Raw genomic sequence first — 20,800 nt, 5'->3', positions numbered from 1 at the left:
GAATTGGGCTTCGACACAGGACGCCAGCTCTCCCTTATTCCCCTCCGGGAAGGGAACGTAGGGGTTGGGAGTAGGCTTGGTGACGTGATAGGTTAGCCGAACAGAGACTGTAAAGGGGGTGAGGAGACGAATTATAGAGGGAAGTAAAAAAAAAAAAAAAAACACAAAAATAAGTTGGGGCTAAATTTGATTTTTTTTTGCAAACTCAGGGAGTGGGTATGGACAGAGACAGGCAAAGGCGATAGGTTGGGAGGGAGACAGTAGGGTAGGTCCGAGCCCGCCTTCCGAGTAGCCAGCACCACCGCACTCCCTCCACACACTTGCAAGACAAGAGGCCGGCCAGCTTCATCTGCCGGCTGTTTTGCTGCAAGGCCTCTGCCTGTCAGTTCATCTGCTGGCTGTTTTGCTTCAAGGCCTGTGCCGGCCAGTTCATCTGCCAGCTGTTTTTGCTACAACGGCCTTGTTTTGCCTTGCCATGCCTTGTCTGCCTGCCTTTGCCATGGCCCCATGCCTGCTGCATTTGCCCCCATTCATGACCATGTGCACCATGATCATCGCGCCTTCTGCAGGGACTGCCCTGTAGGCAGCCACATCACGGGACTGCACTGGCAGCCCGTGCAACGTTTGTTTGCTTCGTCAGATCGTCGCGCGTGCTGCAGGGACTGCACTGCAGGCAGCCGCACACGGAGACTGCATTTGTGCAGCCCGTGCACCGCTTGTGTTCACTGCGCTTATTTCAAGGGGGAGGCCTAGGACTGCGTTTGAGCAGCCGGCCACATTCCCTGCACCTGCATTTATTTCATGAGCCAGAGACTGCATGTGAGCAGCCTGGCTCCCTGCTTTTCTTTTTCCTGCAGAGCCCATCGATTCTGGCCCATGCTTTAGTGTAAAATGTATAGGGTTAAGCATAAGTTGTAATTGTAAATGAGTTGCACCCCCTGCATGTGTGTCATAGCTCCAGCAATTTAGTTAAGTCGTCTGCATGAGTGGTTTGTTTAGTTAGTTACTCAGCCCGTAGGTTATTTACTTTTGGGACACGAATACACTAAATGTCGCACTCAGGGATCCGAAGGTAAATCGTACTCGGGGAAACTTACACATGATGGCACACGAAAATTCGACGATTCGGGACGAGTCTGTAAAAAGGGGAGGGGGTAGTGTTACGGCTGTGGAAATTCACAGAACACCATAAAGGTCCTTCGTTCAGTTATTCCGGTAAGTCTGTGTTCAGTTGGATTTCCCCACCGTTGTTTAATGGGATTTATTTGTGTCACAGAGCTGTGATTCTTTGAGATAGTGTTTTTCTTTTCCTATCGTTATTTTGGACCAACCACAACCACACCTGCCTCTCAACAACCACGCCATCCTCACCACTCTGCCAGCAACCGTCAACATCTCCACGAACACAAAAGGGGAACAACAACAATTCCCGCCCCGATTTCTCTGGTAAACTAGAATGACGGTTGGGAAACCACAACTGATCCAGCCGATCTCTGTTGGAATGTTCCCCCCCACGCCCCTCCCCCCCCCCCCCGCGCGCCGCGACGGGAGGGGCGGGGCGCCGGGGAAATAAAAGGGCACACGGAGGCACCGCTGAGAAGAGAGGGCGGTCGGTCAGAGTGTCAGTGTCAGTCGGCAGTTCGTGGTCTTCTGCCCGTCTGGGTCTTGGAGAAGCGGTCCGTAGAGCAACCCGCTCGTTGGAGCTTGCAGTCGGTGGAGAGTCCGGGCGTCGCAGAGGGGACGCAGACTGGAGGCGCCGCTCTGCCAGCTGTGTTGCGCGGACCTGCGCGTTCGTGCAAGGAGCGCCGGAGAGAGCTCACCCACCATCGCACCACGAGGGTGCAGGTACCCTGCAACGGTCTCGTGGGATTCGTTCGGTCTGCCAAGTCCCACGCCATAAAGGTCTACGGACCGTCTGACTCCCCTGTCTGTGGGGGTAGTCTTTTATTTTCCTTGGGTTTTGCTTTCAAATGAATGTTGGTGGCGCCGTGTCCTTGCGAAGTAAAACTATATAAGTGGCTGTACATAAATTGCTTATAGTCGGTTGAAGGGCTTTCGCTTTATTGAATGCATACGTGCATGACTGCATACGTGTGCTGTGTATTGTAAATAAATGTACTTGTGTGAATGTTACCCGTTCGTCGTGTCTTCTTTCCCCCATTGGAACGCCATATTGCATCTTGGAATATTAGTTGGGTTTTAAATACCCATTAAATAGAATCGGATCCGGCGAGGTCGGGAGATAATACCCGCTCGGTTATCACTGCAGAACGGAATGGGCCGCTTGAGTGGGTCGTGTCCAAGCCAACCTGCGCCGAGGTACGGTCTCCCGGTAGGCTTCCCGCGCAGGTACTTAGGTATATCGCTATTCGGCGATTGACCCTATTTTGCGCGGGGAGAAAATTGGCTAGGCCGTGGTGGGGATGAAGACCCACCCGTGACAGGGTTTCGGCGTTGTTCCGGAAGGTCACGACTGAATTGTCCGTTCGGTGGGCGAGCGGCTACTATTAGTGAAAAGCGGACGTTCGCACGCCGACGGGCGCGAATTCGTAACAATATACAGTATATGTATACAAAATAATAATCCATCCTTCCATCCATGAGGACCATACTCTGTGCAGAGTGTTGGTGCTGCTGAAGCAGTCCCCTTGGCTATTGGGCACAATCCTGGACGGGTCGCCACTCCGACACAGGATACCAGCATGCTGGCACTATTTTGCCGACCTCGGCAGGATAACAGGCAGTCAGAGTCAACCTCACCTGGCATTAATTCAACAGTTGAGCTGGATTTGAACTCAGGATCCTGGGATCCCAAGCCCACCACCCTAACCATCAAGCCAACACCAGGCATGATAATAATGGTTATGTTGATAAAACTGTTCAAGAAGCTTCCAAGACTGAAAGTGTTGAATATTACTTGGAACCAGAGGTAGAAATGATCATTCCAATGAGTCAAATTCATTGCCCAATGACTGGCTCCAAGAAACAATTGAAAGGAGAATATTTAACAAGTCAACAATGGAATACAACAAGGTAAGTGAGGGCAAAAAAAGAGCCCCACATTCATCCTTTATCGGCAAAACTTAAAATATAAACATGACAAATACAAATTGAGAATGAGGGTGCGAAATAAACAACCTTTTCTACGTTTTCGGAATCAATGACCCCATCCTCAGAGCTTGGGACATGGGTGTTGGACATAGCAGCAAGAGCTTGTTTCAGGCAATGGTTTTCCTGCTCAAGTCTCAACATTCGACTGCTCATGAGCTCCTGCACCTCCAACGCAAGGTTCTGTTCCATTGCATCTATAGCAGACAAAAATATATATTTTTTTAAAAACAAATAGAACTTCAGGAGAAACCAAACTGGCTCCACTTCAAACTGAGACATTGACAATCCAAATGACTACACAGCATCAACTAACATATTGTTGCGCTTCTGCGAAGCTGGCACTCCCCCAAGCCAATGGCGCCCAACAAATAGCGGTCCTGAGACAGTTATTTCATTAGTATTCGTTCAGTTAGCCCTTGGATTAGGTAACGTGGGTATACGGGTCAAGACGCGTTGCGTCGGGCTTTCAGTTAGGTCTACAATTCCATTCTCTACAACATTCATACGAACTTCAAACACCCTCCGAAAAATCCCAACAGTAACCTACACTTGACCAACTTACCACAACCATTACAACTTCAGCCTCATCACAACCTCTTCAACCGCTCCCAAAGCTTCAACGTCCTTTCCACGAACACTGTGTTAAGGACGTTAAACCTTAGCACTTCACCCACCTCATCACAACCACAGTCGGCACCCCAGATGCTCACTGCTGTCCTTTGGGATGCCGGGGGAACAGAGGACATTATGGAGCATACAAGTTGGAACATATTGGTGTGTAGCTCAAAGAGCAAGTATGCACTGGACTCCGTTCAACGTCGACTGGGTCGCCCCAGCGCTCTGCTAAATAATGACGCTCAATTGGAGATTAGCGCACTTTCATGGCCAGAAACCCGCACCTCATGTTAACCCTGGAGTTCCATTGCATGGCCGAGTTTGGGAGTAAATGAGGCCATTTTCAGCTTCGGTGTCTGGCAGGGTGGTGCTACTTCTCAGGGAGGCATATGTGTGCCAAGAGGAGCGCTCAGATATGTCTACAGGGCAATTTGATCCATATTTTGGCTCCTCTTTCGCCCAAGCTCTATAAAATAGCTGCAGAAGAGCCGAGAAAGTCAGTCAGTCACTGACTCATTGCCGGGTCATCACCAAGTCATCTGCACTCTGCTTCAGCTGCATTCCGCAGCCAACCTTCATTCGCATTTACATTTACAGACTTACTCACACGCCACGTTAAGCTATCATCTCACACGTTCTGTCTCTCCCATCTTGCCTCGTCTGCTGTGGATGCACAAATACTAAAAGAGCAACGGCAGACATGCACTCCTTCACTCTTCCTCTTCTGCATTAAATTTTCATCTCAGTCACACCTCATTTGCACCTCCCACACCCCCATTGTTCTTTTCTCCTCCCACCTCCTAAGCGAAGAGGAAACATCGACCACACCAAGTATTTACAAAGGTCGTAAACACCTCAAATGCCTCATCTTTCTTGCTCTCTAATTTCCTCGGGTGTGTGTCTGATGGTGCCTGTATTGCTTGCATAAGTTAGGAATGTGCAAGTTCATATCAGTTCAGCTCTGCACCGTCTTCTCTTTTGTATGCAATTGCATTTATTTTGCAAAGCAAAAAGCATTTGAGAATGTGAAACAATAGGAGGTTGAGGGATCTTCCATGCAAACTTTCATGGCGAGCCAAAGTTGGTTTTACAACTTCAAGCAGCACTCGAATCTGCACAGCGTCTGTATTGATGGTGAATCTGCAAGAGCTGATACCCAGGCAGCAAATTAATTCCCTGAAGAATTTAAATGGATTAATGAAAATGGTGACTACCCTCCAAATTTAGTGTTTAACGTGGATGAAACATGCTAATTTTGGAAGCGCATTTTGGAATGACATTTTGGAAGAAATGGATGTGCATTTTCATATCCTGTGAAGAAAAAATATGCTTCCGGATTTAAAGCTGCGAAGGATTGCCTTAACCGCCTGTTGGGGGATGGGGAGTTGGGGGTGGTGAATTGTTTCAAATTAAAGCAAGAGCAACTGCTTCAAGGGATTTCAAATTGAAACCGGAACTCGTATACGACTCCAAAACACCAAGAGCCATGAAGGGCTCTTCAAAAAGCACATTTGCCTGTTGTCTGGAAGGAAAACAAGAAGGCTTGTGTGATGCAGGAAGTCTTTACTGATTGGTTCATGAACAGTTTTTGCCTCAGCGTTAAATTTTATTGTGAAGAAAAGGGATTTGAACGAAAGGCTTTGTTAGTTATCGGGTCATTCTGTGCCAACTCAAATAAATTTCAAAAACCTTCCCAGGTCACCTCCTCAGATTTTGCATGAAAAATTCTTAAATGCAGATCTATATGGCTCCACCCAGCATGCAAAAGATTAGCTTTCAATTCCTCATAGTTTAAAAAATATCTATCTCTAGAGACCTTTGAAATTTGGTCCTAAAAATGCCAAATGTGAAAAACATTTTTTCAACTTCAGGGGCTTATAATTAACCTCCGCCATCTTCGAAGATGGATGGAGGTTACTGTTTTCACCCCTTTCGTTTGTTTGTTTGTTTGTGAACAGTATTACGGAAAACTCCGACAGATTTCGACAAAACTTGGTGGGGGATTAGGTATGGTCCAAGGATCATGCCATTAGATTTTGGACTTGGTCCAAAGTCCAATATGGCCGCTAAGGCGGCCGTTTTGAAAAAATATTTGAATTTTTTTTTTTTGCATTTCCACATGTTTTAAGTGATTTCCAACCCCCCCCCAAAAAAATTATCCCCCCCCCAAAATATTTAGAGAAATTTTTTTTTTGCATTTTCACATGTATTAAGTATTTCCAACCCCCCCCAAAAAAATTGTTACCCCCCCCCCAAAAAAGAGAAAAAAATATTTTTTGCATTTCTACATGTTTTAAGTGATTTCCAACACCCCCTCCCCCCAAAAAAAATTGTTAGAGAAAATTTTTTTTGAATTTCTTCATATTTTGTGATTTCCAACCCCCCCCCCAAAAAAAAATTTGTTTGAAAAAATGTTTTTTTGCATTTCTACATGTTTTAAGTGATTTCCAACCCCCCCCCCAAAAAAAAAAATTGCTAGAGAAAAAAAATTTGCAACTTTTTTTCAAAAAATTTCGATTTTTATTTTTTGCATTTCTACATGTTTTAAGTGATTTCCAACCCCCCCAAATTTTTTACCCCCCCCCCAAAAAAAATTTAGAGAATTTTTTTGCATTTTTACATGTTTTAAGTGATTTCCAACCCCCCAAAAAATTGTTACCCCCCAAAAAAAAGAAAAAAAATTTTTTTTGCATTTTTACATGTTTTAAGTGATTTCCAACCCCCCCCCAAAAAAATTGTTACCCCCCAAAAAAGAATTTTTTTTGCATTCCTACATGTTTTAAGTGATTTCCAACCCCCCCCCAAAAAAAAATTGTTATAAAAAAAAAATTTTGCAACTTTTTTTTCAACAAAATTTCGATTTTTTTTTTTTTTGCATTTTTACATGTTTTAAGTGATTTCCACCCCCCTCCCCCACAAAAAAATGGAGAAAAGAACTATAACTCTCAGCACTGTTGACATCATATTTAATGAATAAGATATAAGGTTCACTTGAATGACCCAGCAGTATTGGCGGCAGAGGTTTTGCACTCTCCCGAGTGCTCCCCCTCTAGTTTTATAATGGACTCCTCTAGAAAGTTAATTTTGCAATTATTTACGAATTGGCATCCAAATTTTTCAATTATGGCATCAGATAGCCTCTGGGATGCATATTTCTCACTCTATAGGAAGCTAAAAATGGCTTTTGGGCCAAAACGAGCTAAAATAAGGTGAAACTATAGGAGCCCTCCTGAAAATATGGAACAACTTAGAATTTTTTCCTCATAACACAGTGATTATAGGGTCATTATCTATCCATAGATACATTTTTGTTGGGATAATACAGTTTGGTGATGAATTATAAAAGTTTTACCAGAAGCCCTTGCCTCCGAGGGCTCTAAAATGGACGAATTTTGTCCCCTGGTTTGACCATGTGGCTCGGGGTTTAGGATCTTAATTTTTTTTCGAAAAAGATGTGTCTACTGACCAAATAATTTTATCTAACGCCCATGGCTTCATATTAAAATAAATTTTTATTTACATGCACGTTTTTTTTTATAATTATTCACTTTTTTCATATTCATGAGCTGAAAATGTGAAACTGAACACTCGAGCAAAGTGATACTGCAGATATTTATAAACTGGCATATGAAATTTAAGGATCTGTTATCAGAATGCCTGATAAATGCATATGTTTCTATCTGTAGGAAGTTGAAAATGCCACTTTGACCAAAAATGGTGAATATGCAGGGGGCATTAACTGAGGTTATGTAACAACTTAGAATATTCTTCTCATAAATTAATAATAATTATAAGTATATTTTTTATTCAAAAATAAATTCTTGTAATGATAATATCCAAACATATGCTTGGGTTTTAATTTAAAAAAAAAACATGTCCTGCAGTTCTCTATTTGAAGTCATTAGTTATGACATACACCACTAGATGGAGTAATGGTCTGTCACAACACTAGGAGCAGCACAGTCAACCTGTCTGTCTGTTTGTGTTTGGAGAACAAAGGAGAGGAGGAAACAAAGGAAATGGATGCAGAAAAACCTGGGCCCAGTGGCACAAGTTTGACAAGTAGATGCACTGTTGGAACCACATTAGACCAGGAGTGTCACAAGACCTATTATACAAGGAAAGTTTGGCTAAAACAAGTTGCTGCTTTGGAGAAGAAGTCACAAGAATTGATTTCATGGAGATCAGGAATTACTTTCAGTTCAGAAGAAAGTATTTGCCTACATCATGATCAAATTCTTCTTTGTGACATCACAAGAAATCCAACAAAATGCAATGGAGTATGACCTTGAGAAGCGCTTCAGAGCAGCAACAACCATTGCTGGTACACGGTCACACCATGGTTTCCTGCCAATCTCCTCAACACGTCTGGAGATGAGAAGGGTTTCTTCTGATGCTGTATCAACAGTATGCACAGGACCGGAAACCACACAAGCTCATCTGTCCCAGTTATTAGTCCCAACCCTAACTGAACTGGATGTATACCAGGCTGGGAAATATATTGCTTGTGTTTATGACAGAAAACGGTACATTGGGAACATTGTCACAAGAAATAATGATGAAAATGATGCGTTTGTGAACTTCATGAAGCAAGGAAGGGGTAACACATTCTCATGGCCTCCAGAAAAAAAGAAAGTTCAATGCTGGGTGCCATTACTCAACTTTCTTTGTGTGGTTGAGGCCCCTGACATAAAATCTGGTGGACGTCAGTACCAACTGTCACAGCATGACTTTAAGCATGTTCAAGACCTGTTTTCTAAGATGTAAAATTCTGTGCCTCTGAGTTCTAGATAATCATGATAATGAATGTCATAAAAGATGAAAGGTCATTAAAGAGTTTTCTAAGGTATAAAAAAATTACTGATATTCATTGTCTCTGTATATCTGTAAATAAAAAAGCTGCTACTCAACTAATCAAATTTGTTCTAATTTATAATTTGCAATCAATTACAAAAGTAATCATGAGCATGTATTTATGAATAAAAAAACATCCTTATCACTAATGTCTAATAAGAAGCAAAATTTAGCCTCATGCACACCCCTGCAAGTTCACCTTGTTTTGTACCAAGTGGGCCAAATTGCCATATTTGGCTTCCTAAAACTAGGAGTATGTACTTTCTTGAGACATTCTGATGCCACAATCTGAAATTTTGTATACTCGTTTATAAAATTCTGCAGTAACTCTTTCTGGATAGTTCCATTTAAGATTTATAAACTTCTGAATATGAAAGAAGTGAATAATTATAAAAAACGTGCATGTAAATAAAAATTTATTTTACTATGAAGCCATGGGCATTAGATAAAATTATTCGGTCACTAGACATATCTTATATGAGGAAATCTTTAGAAAAAAAATTAAGATCCTAAACCCCTAGCCACATGGTCAAACCAGGGGACAAAATTGGTCCATTTTAGAGCCCTCGGAGGAAAGGGCTTATGTTAACTTTTATAATTCATTACCTAACTGTATTATCCCAGCAAAAATGTATCTATGGATAGATAATGACCCTATAATCACTGTGTTATGAGGAAAAAATTCTATGTTCTTCCATATTTTCAGGAGGGCTCCTATAGTTTCACCTTATTTTAGCTCGTTTTGGCCAAAAAGCCATTTTTAGCTTCCTATAGAGTGAGAAATATGCATCCCAGAGGCTATCTGATGCCATAATTGAAAAATGTGAATGCCAATTAGTAAATATTTGCAATATTAGCTTTCTAGAGGAGTCCATTATAAAATTATAAGCCACTAAAGTTGGAAAAAAATGCGTTTTTCACATTTGCCATTTTTAGGGCTAAATTTCAAAGGTCTCTAGAGATCGATCTTTTTTAAACTTTGAGGAATCGAAAGCTAATCTTTTGCATGGTGGGTAGAGCCATATAGATCTACATGTAAGAATTTTTCCAGCAAAATCTGAGGAGGTGACCTGGGGACCCTTAGGTGAGTTGGCACGGAATGACCCTATAGACAATTCTTCAGGCCACCCATAGAACCTTTAGAACTGAGAAGCTCTATTCCACAGCACACATCACCACCACTTGGTTTTATCCAGAATGCTTTAACCAGTATTTTGGTCACCTCCTGCACAACTAACTCAGGGTGGACAATATTGCACAAAATTTCAGAATCGAATTAACAATCTGCCATAAAATGTCCACAAACTTGGACTGTCATCGTATATTCCAAAAAAGGATAGGACATGGAGAATAATCTTGAGACATGCATGAGAACGAAGGATGTACAAGTTTGTTTGAATCAAATTAGACGATTACTAGTTTCCACCCCTCTAAGTTTTTGATAAGCATATTAGTATTTACCTTGTGAAGGACAACCAGGAATTGAAACAATTGTTGAGAAAACTTATGAGGAGAAACAAAGACCAATCTTCATCTTTCATGCATTCAAGAGGATTCCAACACACATTAATTTTGTCATTATCACATGACATTTCATTGGACTTGAGCAAATAATCGAGGAACCCATCGAGCTGGAAGGTTGGTCTCGAGGTATGCACACTTGCCTCGAAGTTTTCTACCCTGGGTTTTAATCTTTACTGAACTATAAAGTGTCAACCTGATGTTTCGGATGCAGGGTGAGGCAACGATGCGTGTGCATGCCTCGGATGAACATTAAAGATCCTTCGGTGTCCTTTCGCCAACACTCTGAACAAATTCCAAATTGCTGCCACAACTACTTAATCGAACATCAGGCCTGGCCGGCCGGTTCGTGAAGACTTGTGCCAAAAACTTCCCCCCGCAAAACTCACACGGACGTGGGAATAAATTCATATATATATATATATATATATATATATATATATATATATATATATATATATATATATATATATATATATATATATATATATATATATATATATATATATATATATATATATATATATATATATATATATACATATATATAGTGCCTTCAAAAAGTATTCAGACACCATGACTTTTTCACATTTTGTTGTGTTACAGCTTGAATTTAAAATTGATTAAATTTTAGTTTTGTCACCGATATACACAAAATACCCCATAATGATAAAGTGAAAATACGATTTTAGAATTTTTACAAATTAATAAATAATGAAAAGCTGAAATATCTGACATCAATACTTTGTAGAAGCGTCTTTAGCAGTGAATACAGCTTTGAGTCTTCGTGTGTGCGTGTGTCAACTTTGCACATCTGGATTTGGGGATTTCTCAAGCTCTGTGAAGTTGGACGAGAAGCGTCGGTGACCACCAATCTTCAAGTCTTTCCACAGATTCTCAATGGGATTCAAGTCTGGGCTTTGGCTTGGCCACTCAGGACTTTCACATTCTTGCTCTGAAGCCATTCCAGTGTTGCTTTGGCTGCATACGTGGGGTCATTGTTCTGTTGGAAAGTAAATCATTGCCGCAGTCGAAGGTCTTTTGCACTCTGAAGCAGGTTCTCCTCAAGGATTTGTCTGCATTTGGCTCCATCATCGCTGCCTCTATCCTTACAAGTTTCCCATTCTTTGCCACTGAAAAACATCCCCATAGCATGATGCTGCCACCACGAAGCTTCACAGTCGGGATGGTGTTTGATGGGTGATGAACTGTGTTCGGTTTCCACCAGACGTAGTATGCTTTGCATTCAGGCCAAAGAGTTCAATTTTCATCTCATCAGATCACAGCCTTTTTCCTCATGCTCTGTCTTCCACGTGTCTTTTTGCAAATTCCAGGAATGCTGCCATTTGCGTTTTTCTCAGGAGTGGCTTCTGTCTGGCCACTCTCCCATAAAGCCAAGATTTGTGAAGTGCTGCAGAGACTGTTGTCCTTTCAGCAGATTCCCCCATCTCAGCCAAGGAACTCTGCAATTGTCAGAGTGGTCATTGGGTTCTTGGACACCTCACTGACCAAGGTCCTTGTTGCCTGGTTGCTCAGTTTGGTCGAATGACCAGCTCCAGAAAGAGTTTGGATAGTTCCATATTCTTTCCATTTCCTAATGATGGAGCTCACTGTGCTCTTGGGAACTTTCTACACTAGAAATTATTTTATACCCTTCCCCAGATCTATGCCTCCTCACAATTCTATCTCGGAGTTCTACGGACAATTCCTTGGACTTCATGGTAGAGTTTCTGTTCTGACATGCACCGTCAACTGTGGGACCTCATGTAGAAAGGTATTTTTCTTTTTAAGTCATGTCCAATCAAGCTGGAGAGACATCTCAAGGATGATCAAAGAAAATTGAATGTACCCGAGCTCAACTTGGAGTGTCATAGCAAAGGGGTTGAATACCTATTGATGCAAGATATTTCAGACTTTCATTTTTAAATGATTTGTAAAAAAATTCTAAAAACATGTTTTCACTTTGTAATTACGGGGTATTTTGTGTCAGTCGGTGAGAAAAACAACGATTAAAATTTAATCTGTTTTAAATTCAGGATTAAACACAACAAAATATGACAAAAGTCAAGGGATGTGAATACTTTCTGTAGGCACTGTACCTCATGAGGAAAATATCAATCTCACTCTTCCACAATAAACAGACAGACACATTGACACCCACTCTTCTGAGTGCCAAGATTTTTTTTTTCACAAAATATGTTGAAGAGCATCAAGCCACAACAATTTGGATTCTTTTTTTTCTCTTTATAAGTTTAAATGCATGCTTAAAAGAGAACGATTACCCATTAAAAGTTGAACAACCTCCTCATTTGCAAAACCCTGTACTCACCTTGGCCTTTTTGCTCTCCATCCCACATTGGTGAACTTGGCATTTGGTGTTGTCGCTGCCCAGCTTCCAAAGCCAATTTTTCCAGAAGCAATTCTTCCAGTTTCCACTGCCCTGCATCACGTTCCTGTCCACAGGAAATGTCAGTCATTTACTTGCGCACCCACATATACTTGCAGGCATGTGTCATGAAATCGGTTACTTTGTGTCACATTGCTAATCATTTTTTTTCCTGATTGAATAACATTCAAAAGCATCACATTAAAGTTCATATTCATGCAAAACATACACAGAATTTGAATGGAGCAACTGCTTTTCCAAAGTATTCTGAAAACAGACTGAGCAAAGCTCTCTTAGAATGATGTTGAGCAAGGAATGCGGCTCGAATATGGATCACCCTGAAAGCAAAGTTGAACGATCAACATTTAGTGAAGGTGATCTAATCAGAGAAAAGCAGATAACTACATGAATAAAAAAATATTGGCACATTTGATCGCATTCCAAAAACTCATCCGAGCGATTCCAGCTTACAGCCTTGCCTATTGCAGGGATTTGTTAGGGTTAGCGCATGCTCAGAAGTTAGCGCATGCCAATCAGCGCATGCTCAGAAGTGATGCCAGAGATGACAAAAAACTGGCAAGACAGACTGGTGATGTTATTCTCCTGTACATTTCAATCAGAATTTGATCTGATTTATACTCATCAATTGACTTCAGCAAAAAAATTTAAATTTTTTTTTAAAAAGGCCTTTTATTTCACTCTACATCAATATTTGAACATCAGCAGACCAATAGCATCTGAGGCTCACTGACGTGCTTTCCACTGCGCCGGAGGTCTTTCCACTGCGCCGGAGATGAATGCCTTCGTGGAATTAAACGAAACGGTGCTATGTACTAAACCACTATCGTACACTGTACTGCATTCAGTTATTCTCGCTTGCCCTTACCGTTCCGCAAGGATTATTCAATAAAAACCGAATGTGGCAGCAGAACGCGCACGAGAGGCAACAGGCAGGAAAATGTCTCAATTACAAAAAAAAAAAGTACAGGGAAGAGGGTAGATGAGAAGCTACCATAAATGATATGGACCAAACAGTCAGACACAAACAGGGATGAGGGGGCATGCAAACTTATGCACAATGAATGAACAAAAATAAATAACAATTCCTAACCCCAAAACGAGGCACCACAGACCACACTTTTAAGACAATAGAATTGCAGGCAAGGACTTCTCTTTGCGTGATGCCGAGTGTGCAGGGCGACGGTGTAGTCTGTTATGGAAGCAGGAGCGAGATGACGAGAGCCAGCGATGAAGAGAGACTGGGCCAGAGACAACGAACACCAATGATGAAAAGAGTCCAAGAATGAGGAGCGAGAGAAAACCAATAGCGAACTTCATTTGTTCCAAGAGTTCCACTCTAACTCTGTTGGTGCATCTAGAACCAGTTCTCATGTCTATCCTTTGTCCAGAGCTTCTTCATATCAGTCCTTCTGGTCTGCCCTCCGTACCCTGGGACCGCCTTTTCCTGCTCCAGGACCCACGATTGGTTGCCCGCTCAAAAGGAGGTCCATCCTCCAGACTGTTCCCAATAAAAAAATGAAAAGTCTATCACATCTTCGGGGATCCACAACACATATCTGACATGGCTTGCATAGACCGGCCAGACAGATCGTGGCCAGTCATGGGAAAGCACGCAGCGATTTTCCTCTGTGCCTTTTTGCAACGGAACGTCCTCACATCTCTGCGAGGTGTTTCCACCACGCCTGCAAAATTACCCTGACCATATCGTCAATAAAATTACATACGCTGCATCTTCAGCATCACGTGTAACAAGACAACTTACTCTGGCAGGTCCCTGATACATAACAATATCTACCCGAAACACATGGATCATGCTACACTTTCCACAGTCGAGCTCACGATCCCCCCCCCCCCACCCCTTTCTACGTAACAATACTTTTTCTTTCAAAGATCTGTTCGAAGGAATTGGTGCACTTCATTAAAAAATAATAATAATAATAATAATAATAATGCATGCCATTATCAATACCAAAACTTCTGGTCATATTTGTTGGTGTTGAAAAAAAAAAAAAAAAAAAAAAAAAAAAAGGTGGATGATCATTTTACAGATGCTGTTCAGAAAGATAATGAACAGCAGAATCGACATCCACCATGAAAACATACCGCCTCTAGGTCATGGATTCGGGCGTGCAGTGCCATATTTTGCTTCTCACTCTCATGCAGTCGATCACAGCGAGAACGGGCACTCTCCAATTCCTCTTCCAACAGCGTCTTGGTCTCGAGAAGAACGAGCAGGTCTTTTCGCAGCTCCTTGATCGCACACCACAAGATTATAAAAGTTTATATTGTTGACTTTCTCAGTTTGGTGTAGCAAACAAAGGTAAAGTATCCATATTACAAACACTCCACCCAACTCCCCCCAAAACAAAAGAAGCTCATAAAGAGGAAAGGAAGCAAAGTGAAGCAGGATGTCTGAATTGCACAGCACGTCATTTCATCAGTGATACAAAATTGGATTGACCAATGAATGAAAAGATTTTCATCATAATGGACAAAGCATCAAAATCTCTCCTTACATGAACAATACAAAAGCTTTCGGTGTGGGAACACTTTGGGACATGAGAAAACACACACACACACAAAAAAAAAAACAACAATAACAAAAATAAAACCCTCAAATATTATCCTTTGTACATAATTTCCAGGAAGACAATTTAGCAAATCACGTAGCGCGTTTCCATTCCCGTGCAGAAGTTTTGGGAATCCCTGACACCTGGAGAGGGCATGGAATAATGCCGTTCTTGTTTCTCACCTCTGCACGAGCTTTGTAGAAGTCACAGTCCCTGAGGTTGTCCCGGCATCGAGCCAATTCTATCTCCAGTCGATCTATACGAGCAGCCTTTTCCCGTAGCGAGTCTGCTTCATCCCGCCATGCCTGTGCCAAACGCCCGCCGGTTGCCAGGCGCCTGTTCTGCATTAAGAAATGGATGCCCATGTGCATAAAATCCCATGTCACCACAATGGTAACTATGTCCCGTGGTTTTACATGATATATTGCATGTTACACTAACAGCAATGCAAACATTTTTTTTATGTACTCAGGTCAATGGTCATGGGAGGGGGGGGGCAAGGTCCCAAAAAAAAATGAAAAGCAAAATAATATTTACTTCCAAGAAAGCAGATTAGCTTTCATTTTAAGCAATAATATCCAGTGTGTGCCACAACATTGTCAAAATGTAAGAAGCAATTGATTAGAGGCTATTAATAAATTAAAAATTAAAAATTTATTTTAAAAACAACTTCATCCACACTGAAAAGTAGGGTGTGGAATACCTTTTCTCACCATCACAACAGCCTACCTCATCTTGCAATCGGTTACGCTCTGTATACAACACCCCCAGCTCGTGGCGACTTTCTTGTAGCTGTTCGTTCCTCTCTTCCCTGCAGCCCACAATTGTTGCCAATATCAACAAAAAAATGTGGAATTTTGACAGGTTAGTGACATACAATTGAAAACTGTTTGCAAAAGGCACCATGGGGGCATTTAATGCCATTTAAGCAAGTGCTGGCAAACACAAGTCCCCTCAAAAGGAGGGCATATTAAAGGGCCACCGAATTGTTATATTTAAACATTTTATTCGAACAACAAAATTTAAATATGCATTTCAATAAACCAAACATTAACAAAGCTTTTCGACTTGCACTCCTCAGGGTAAAACCGCAAGCAGATGAAGAAGCACCAAACTCAGCATTTATAAAATTACAATATAATCTCCTCTACGTTGATTGGTTGAGAAAGAAAGAACGGGATGACCTGATTGGTGGAACCATAGAGCATCATGAAGAATGATTAGGCAGAGATGAATCACCTAAGTACCAGCAGAGCATAATGCTATTTTGCTGAGGGCTAGTTTGGGGGGGGGGGTTCATGATGACTCATTTTTGACTGTGGTAAAGTTGTCACACAGTCAGGCTATCATAGTCAGAATAGATATAAAGATCAGACAAGATATCAATCGATCTAATCTTCATTGGATCGATTGGTATCTTGGTCAACAAAGCAAGAAAGCTCTACTCCACAGATAAACTCCATGCTGAAATTGAGACCATCAAGATTATTCTTCCTGATAATGGGTATCCTGAACAGGTCATCAATGTATATATATATATATATATATATATATATATATATATATATATATATATATATATATATATATATATATATATATATATATATATATACATATATCTTCTTCTTCTTCTTTCGACTGCTCCCGTTTGGGGTCGCCACAGCGGATCATCCGTATGATCTGCATAGTGATTTGGCTTAGTTTTTACGCCGGATGCCCTTCCTGACGCAACCCTGGTCGCCTCTTACGACACAGGGATATGGTACACCTATTTTAACCGGGGTATACACCGGCCCAGTATACTGGTACTCATTTCGCCGACCTCGGAAGGATGACAGGCTGAGTCAACCCCCTGGTGTATTAATTCAGTGGCCCAACAGGGCTTGAACTCAGGACCTTTTGGATCCCAAGCCGCTGCCCAAACCACTGCGACAACACCAGGCTTGTGTATATATATATATATATATATATATATATATATATATATATATATATATATATATATATATATCTACATATATATATCTACACACACACAAATTCCTGAACCCACCAAAGAATCATATAATCTGACCTGGTAAAGGTCATATATATATATATATATATATATATATATATATATATATATATATATATATATATATATATATATATATATTGTTATGGTTGTGGAAATTCACAGATCACCATTCAGGTTCCCCGAAGATCAGTGATGTCGATAAGTGTGTGTCCAGATTAGATTTCCCCCACCAATGTCTCACGGGATTTATTCGTGTACCGGGCTGTGCATCTTTGAGTTAGCCGTTATTCTTTTTATATCTTTATCCCCAAACAAACAACATCTCCTCCCCATCATCTCCACAAACAACAAGAAGTCCTCACCATCATCTCCACAAACAACATCATCTCCTCACCAACATCTACATGGCGCCGCCATCTTTTCACCAGCAACGGCATCGCTAACAAGCAGCATCTCCGCAGATGAACACGATGGCATCCTCGCAGCGGCAGGGTGTTTTGAAACACGGCCACGTTGTGAGAGTGATCTCAAACACGTCCGCGCATGATCTGCAGAATGGATCAAAGCGACAAAAGGCGCGGAGCCAGCTGGGGGTGAAGGGTCGAAGGTGAAAGACCAAGCGCCCCACCCCCCCCCCCCCCGAACCCGATAAAAGGCCAGGCTGAAACGCCGAGAGAGGGTTGTTGAGAGTTGGGCTGGGCCGTTACAGTCCAGAGAGTTGAGCCAGCAGTGGAGTTTGGAGTCCGGTGGAGTGTGGAGTCGAGTCGGTGTGGAGAGCACCGGAATTGGTCGAGTGGCAGCCGGAGAGAAGTCGCCAGCCAGATACATAACGGTCCGAGCGACGCTGAGGAGTGAACGGGCTCTTAAAGAGCATCAACTCAAAAAGAGCAAGGCCCGTTCGCTCCTCTGAAGCGTCGTCGGCCAGGCCCGATCGACAGGCTGGACTGCTCGGCCCTGGACCAACCGAACCGCCGTTACAACAGCTGCCGCTTGGACAACCGAGACATACGGAGGGTCGCCGACGAAAAGACCATCGAGTCGCCTCAAGAGTGACGTAGGTAACCTGCACGGCCTCGCGGAGCTCCTTCGGTCATCCCAGCTCCGAGGAACATTAAAGGCTTACGAGCCCAGTTCTACCTTTTCTTTTCTGGGGTTTTTACAAGGAAGTCTGTGGCACCTTGTCCTTAAGTAGTGAACCGACTACGTGCATGTGCATGGTAAAATAGATAACGGCTGTAGGTCTTTTTTCTCATGTCTTGTCTCCTACCCCCATTCATTGCCTTGCTTGCATATGTGCAATTGAAATAAATGTCCCCTATTGGTTGAATAGTCACCTGCTCGTTGCGTCCCTTCCTCCATTAAACTGCTGTAATTGCGTTCGGAATATTAGCTGGTTTTTCACACCGATAAGATAATCGGGTCCGACGGGGCTTGGCGATATAAAACCGTTCGGCAATCGCAAACAGAATGAGCTGCTTAAAGCGGCTTGTTTTCGTGCAGGTCCCATTGAGGTGTAAATCCCCAGCATTTCTATCTGCACGAATAATTAGGTACATCGACAATTCGGCGATCAACCCTGTCGTGCATGGACAGAAGAGTTGGCTGGTTTATGATGTTAAAAACACCCGTAGCTGGGTTTCGGCGTTGATCCGAAAAGCTGCGACTGGATTGCCACGTTCGGTGGGCGCGCGCGGCTGCAATTAGCTAAAGGCGGTCGTCCGCACGTCGGAGTGGCGAGAATCCACAACAATATATATATATATATATATATATATATATATATATATATATATATATATATATATATATATTGTTACGGATTCGCGCCCGCCGGCGTGCTGACGGCCACGTAACTCGAATCGCGGCACGTCGCCCACCGGACGGACAATCCAGTCGTGACCCTCTCGGACTAACGCCGGGAACCAGTCACGGGTGGACCTTTCGGTCTCACCGCGATCGAGCCAATCGGCCCCCGCGTGGGATAGGGTTGCTCGCCACGACCTACCTAAGTACCCACACGGAGGGTAGACCGGGCGATCGCACCTCGCCGCAGGTCGACTTCGGACACGGCCACTTGCGACCCGTTCCGTCCTATCGGGATAACCGAGCGGTGTTATCGTCGGCCTCGACGGTTCGATTAATTATCGGGCGTATTCAGCCCACTACCAACCCTTTACGTGAAGCAAGATGAGGATTCAATGAGAGAAATGACGAAGCGAAGCGGGAAACAGTTCAACATAAAGCCACATTTATTCGCGATGAACGGAAAGCACACATATACAATTCCACCAAAAGCACATAGAAAAGAAGAAGAAACACAATGCAATTTTACACAAAAAGCAAATGCGACAATGCAGATCTAATACCGACTACTACGCGAGCACACGGCAACACTTATACAATTTTACTTCACAGACGGCGCCGACAACACACATTCCCAAAGCAAAAGAAAAGAGAACCACCCTCCAGGATGAGGGGTAGGCGGGCCTGGGGCCGAGACCGTGTCGTGCCTACCCGTCTGGTGATGAGACGCGGAGCGGCGGTGGTGCCTCAACTCCCGCGCGGGCCTCGCGGACAGTGTCTGGTAGGGGGTGGGAAGGGGGCCCCCTTGGTCGCACTATCTCAGCGCGGGGGGAAACAGGAGGGGGTTGCTGATGCTCGGGGAAAGGAGGATTTTTACTCTGTCTCGGGTCCCGCGACGAGCGTCTCCACCTCGACCAGGTCGCGCCGTCGGCCTCCCTGGTGTGCAGCTCCCGGCACCGACGCGAGCACCCCCTCGTCTGCCTTCGCCGCCGCCGCCTCTCCACAGCTCCGTCCTCTTCGCTCCGACTCCAACTCCGAACTCTTCCTCCTGCGAACTCCTTCCAACGCACACACGACTCCAACGCACACGACGACACTTTTCTGACGAACGCAGCCGCTTGTATAAGCCCCGTGGCTTCGCCTTTGACCACTTGCCTTCGACCTTTCACCTCGCTCCCCATTGGCCCAAGAAAAAGTGGGCGTGAATGCTTCTTGATCCATGAATTTGCATATAGCGACCGCCCTCCAACGCCCTGGAGGCGGGGCCAAATCGCCCCTCGCTCACCGATTGGACGGAACAAAAGTGGGCGTGAGTCGTTTTTGATCCGTTTTTCTGCGGAAAGTCCGTGATGTTTTGTACACGCTGTTCGGTGCGCGCCCTGCACGAGTCCAATACCGGTACCCACAAGCGGCGCAAGAACGGTGGCGATGCGACGGTAAAGGTCGTGGCTGTTGTGGTGAAGCGGCGTTGTGGTGGGTGGTTGATGTTGTGATGACTGTTGAGACGTGGTTGGTGGTGGTAATAATGGCGGTTGGTCCAAAATAAAGATAGTAAAAGAAAAACGGCTATCCTGAAGAGTCGCAGCACGCATGAATAACATTTATTCCCTCTAGACAACGGGTTTGGGCCTAACTACACATATACTTACCGAGATACCTCACCTAAGGAACCTGAATGGTGGTTTGCGAATTTGGTAAACCACAACAATATGCATATATATATATATATATATATATATATATATATATATATATATATATATATATATATATATATATATATATATATATATATATATATATATATATATATATATATATATATTGTTACGGTTTTCCGCCGCGTTCGGCGTGCGCACGACCGTTCTAGCCAAATCGCGGTCGCACGCACACCGA

General features: G+C 43.1%; 1 protein-coding gene across 3 annotated transcripts in view; it reads right to left on the bottom strand.

Moving 5' to 3' along the window:
• The window catches only part of LOC147031418 (uncharacterized), a 138,228-nt gene that overhangs the window by 64,722 nt on the left and 52,706 nt on the right, over nt 1–20,800 (bottom strand). For all 3 annotated transcript variants that reach the window (XM_085862820.1, XM_085862802.1, XM_085862811.1), the window contains exons 9-13: nt 15,808–15,889; nt 15,261–15,419; nt 14,612–14,758; nt 12,431–12,554; nt 3,139–3,305 (exon numbers count right to left, since the gene is read on the bottom strand). In XM_085862820.1, the coding sequence (XP_085718946.1) occupies nt 3,139–3,305; nt 12,431–12,554; nt 14,612–14,758; nt 15,261–15,419; nt 15,808–15,889 (679 nt within the window). The remainder of the gene's footprint in view (nt 1–3,138; nt 3,306–12,430; nt 12,555–14,611; nt 14,759–15,260; nt 15,420–15,807; nt 15,890–20,800) is intronic.

The sequence above is a fragment of the Eptatretus burgeri genome, chromosome 2, assembly GCF_056783735.1.
Source record: "Eptatretus burgeri isolate ZD-2024b chromosome 2, Ebu_testis_v1, whole genome shotgun sequence".
In the NCBI taxonomy this organism is placed as follows: Eukaryota; Metazoa; Chordata; class Myxini; order Myxiniformes; family Myxinidae; genus Eptatretus; species Eptatretus burgeri.
The sequence above is the reverse complement of the archived record's forward strand: the minus strand, read 5'-3'. Positions and strand labels throughout refer to the sequence as shown.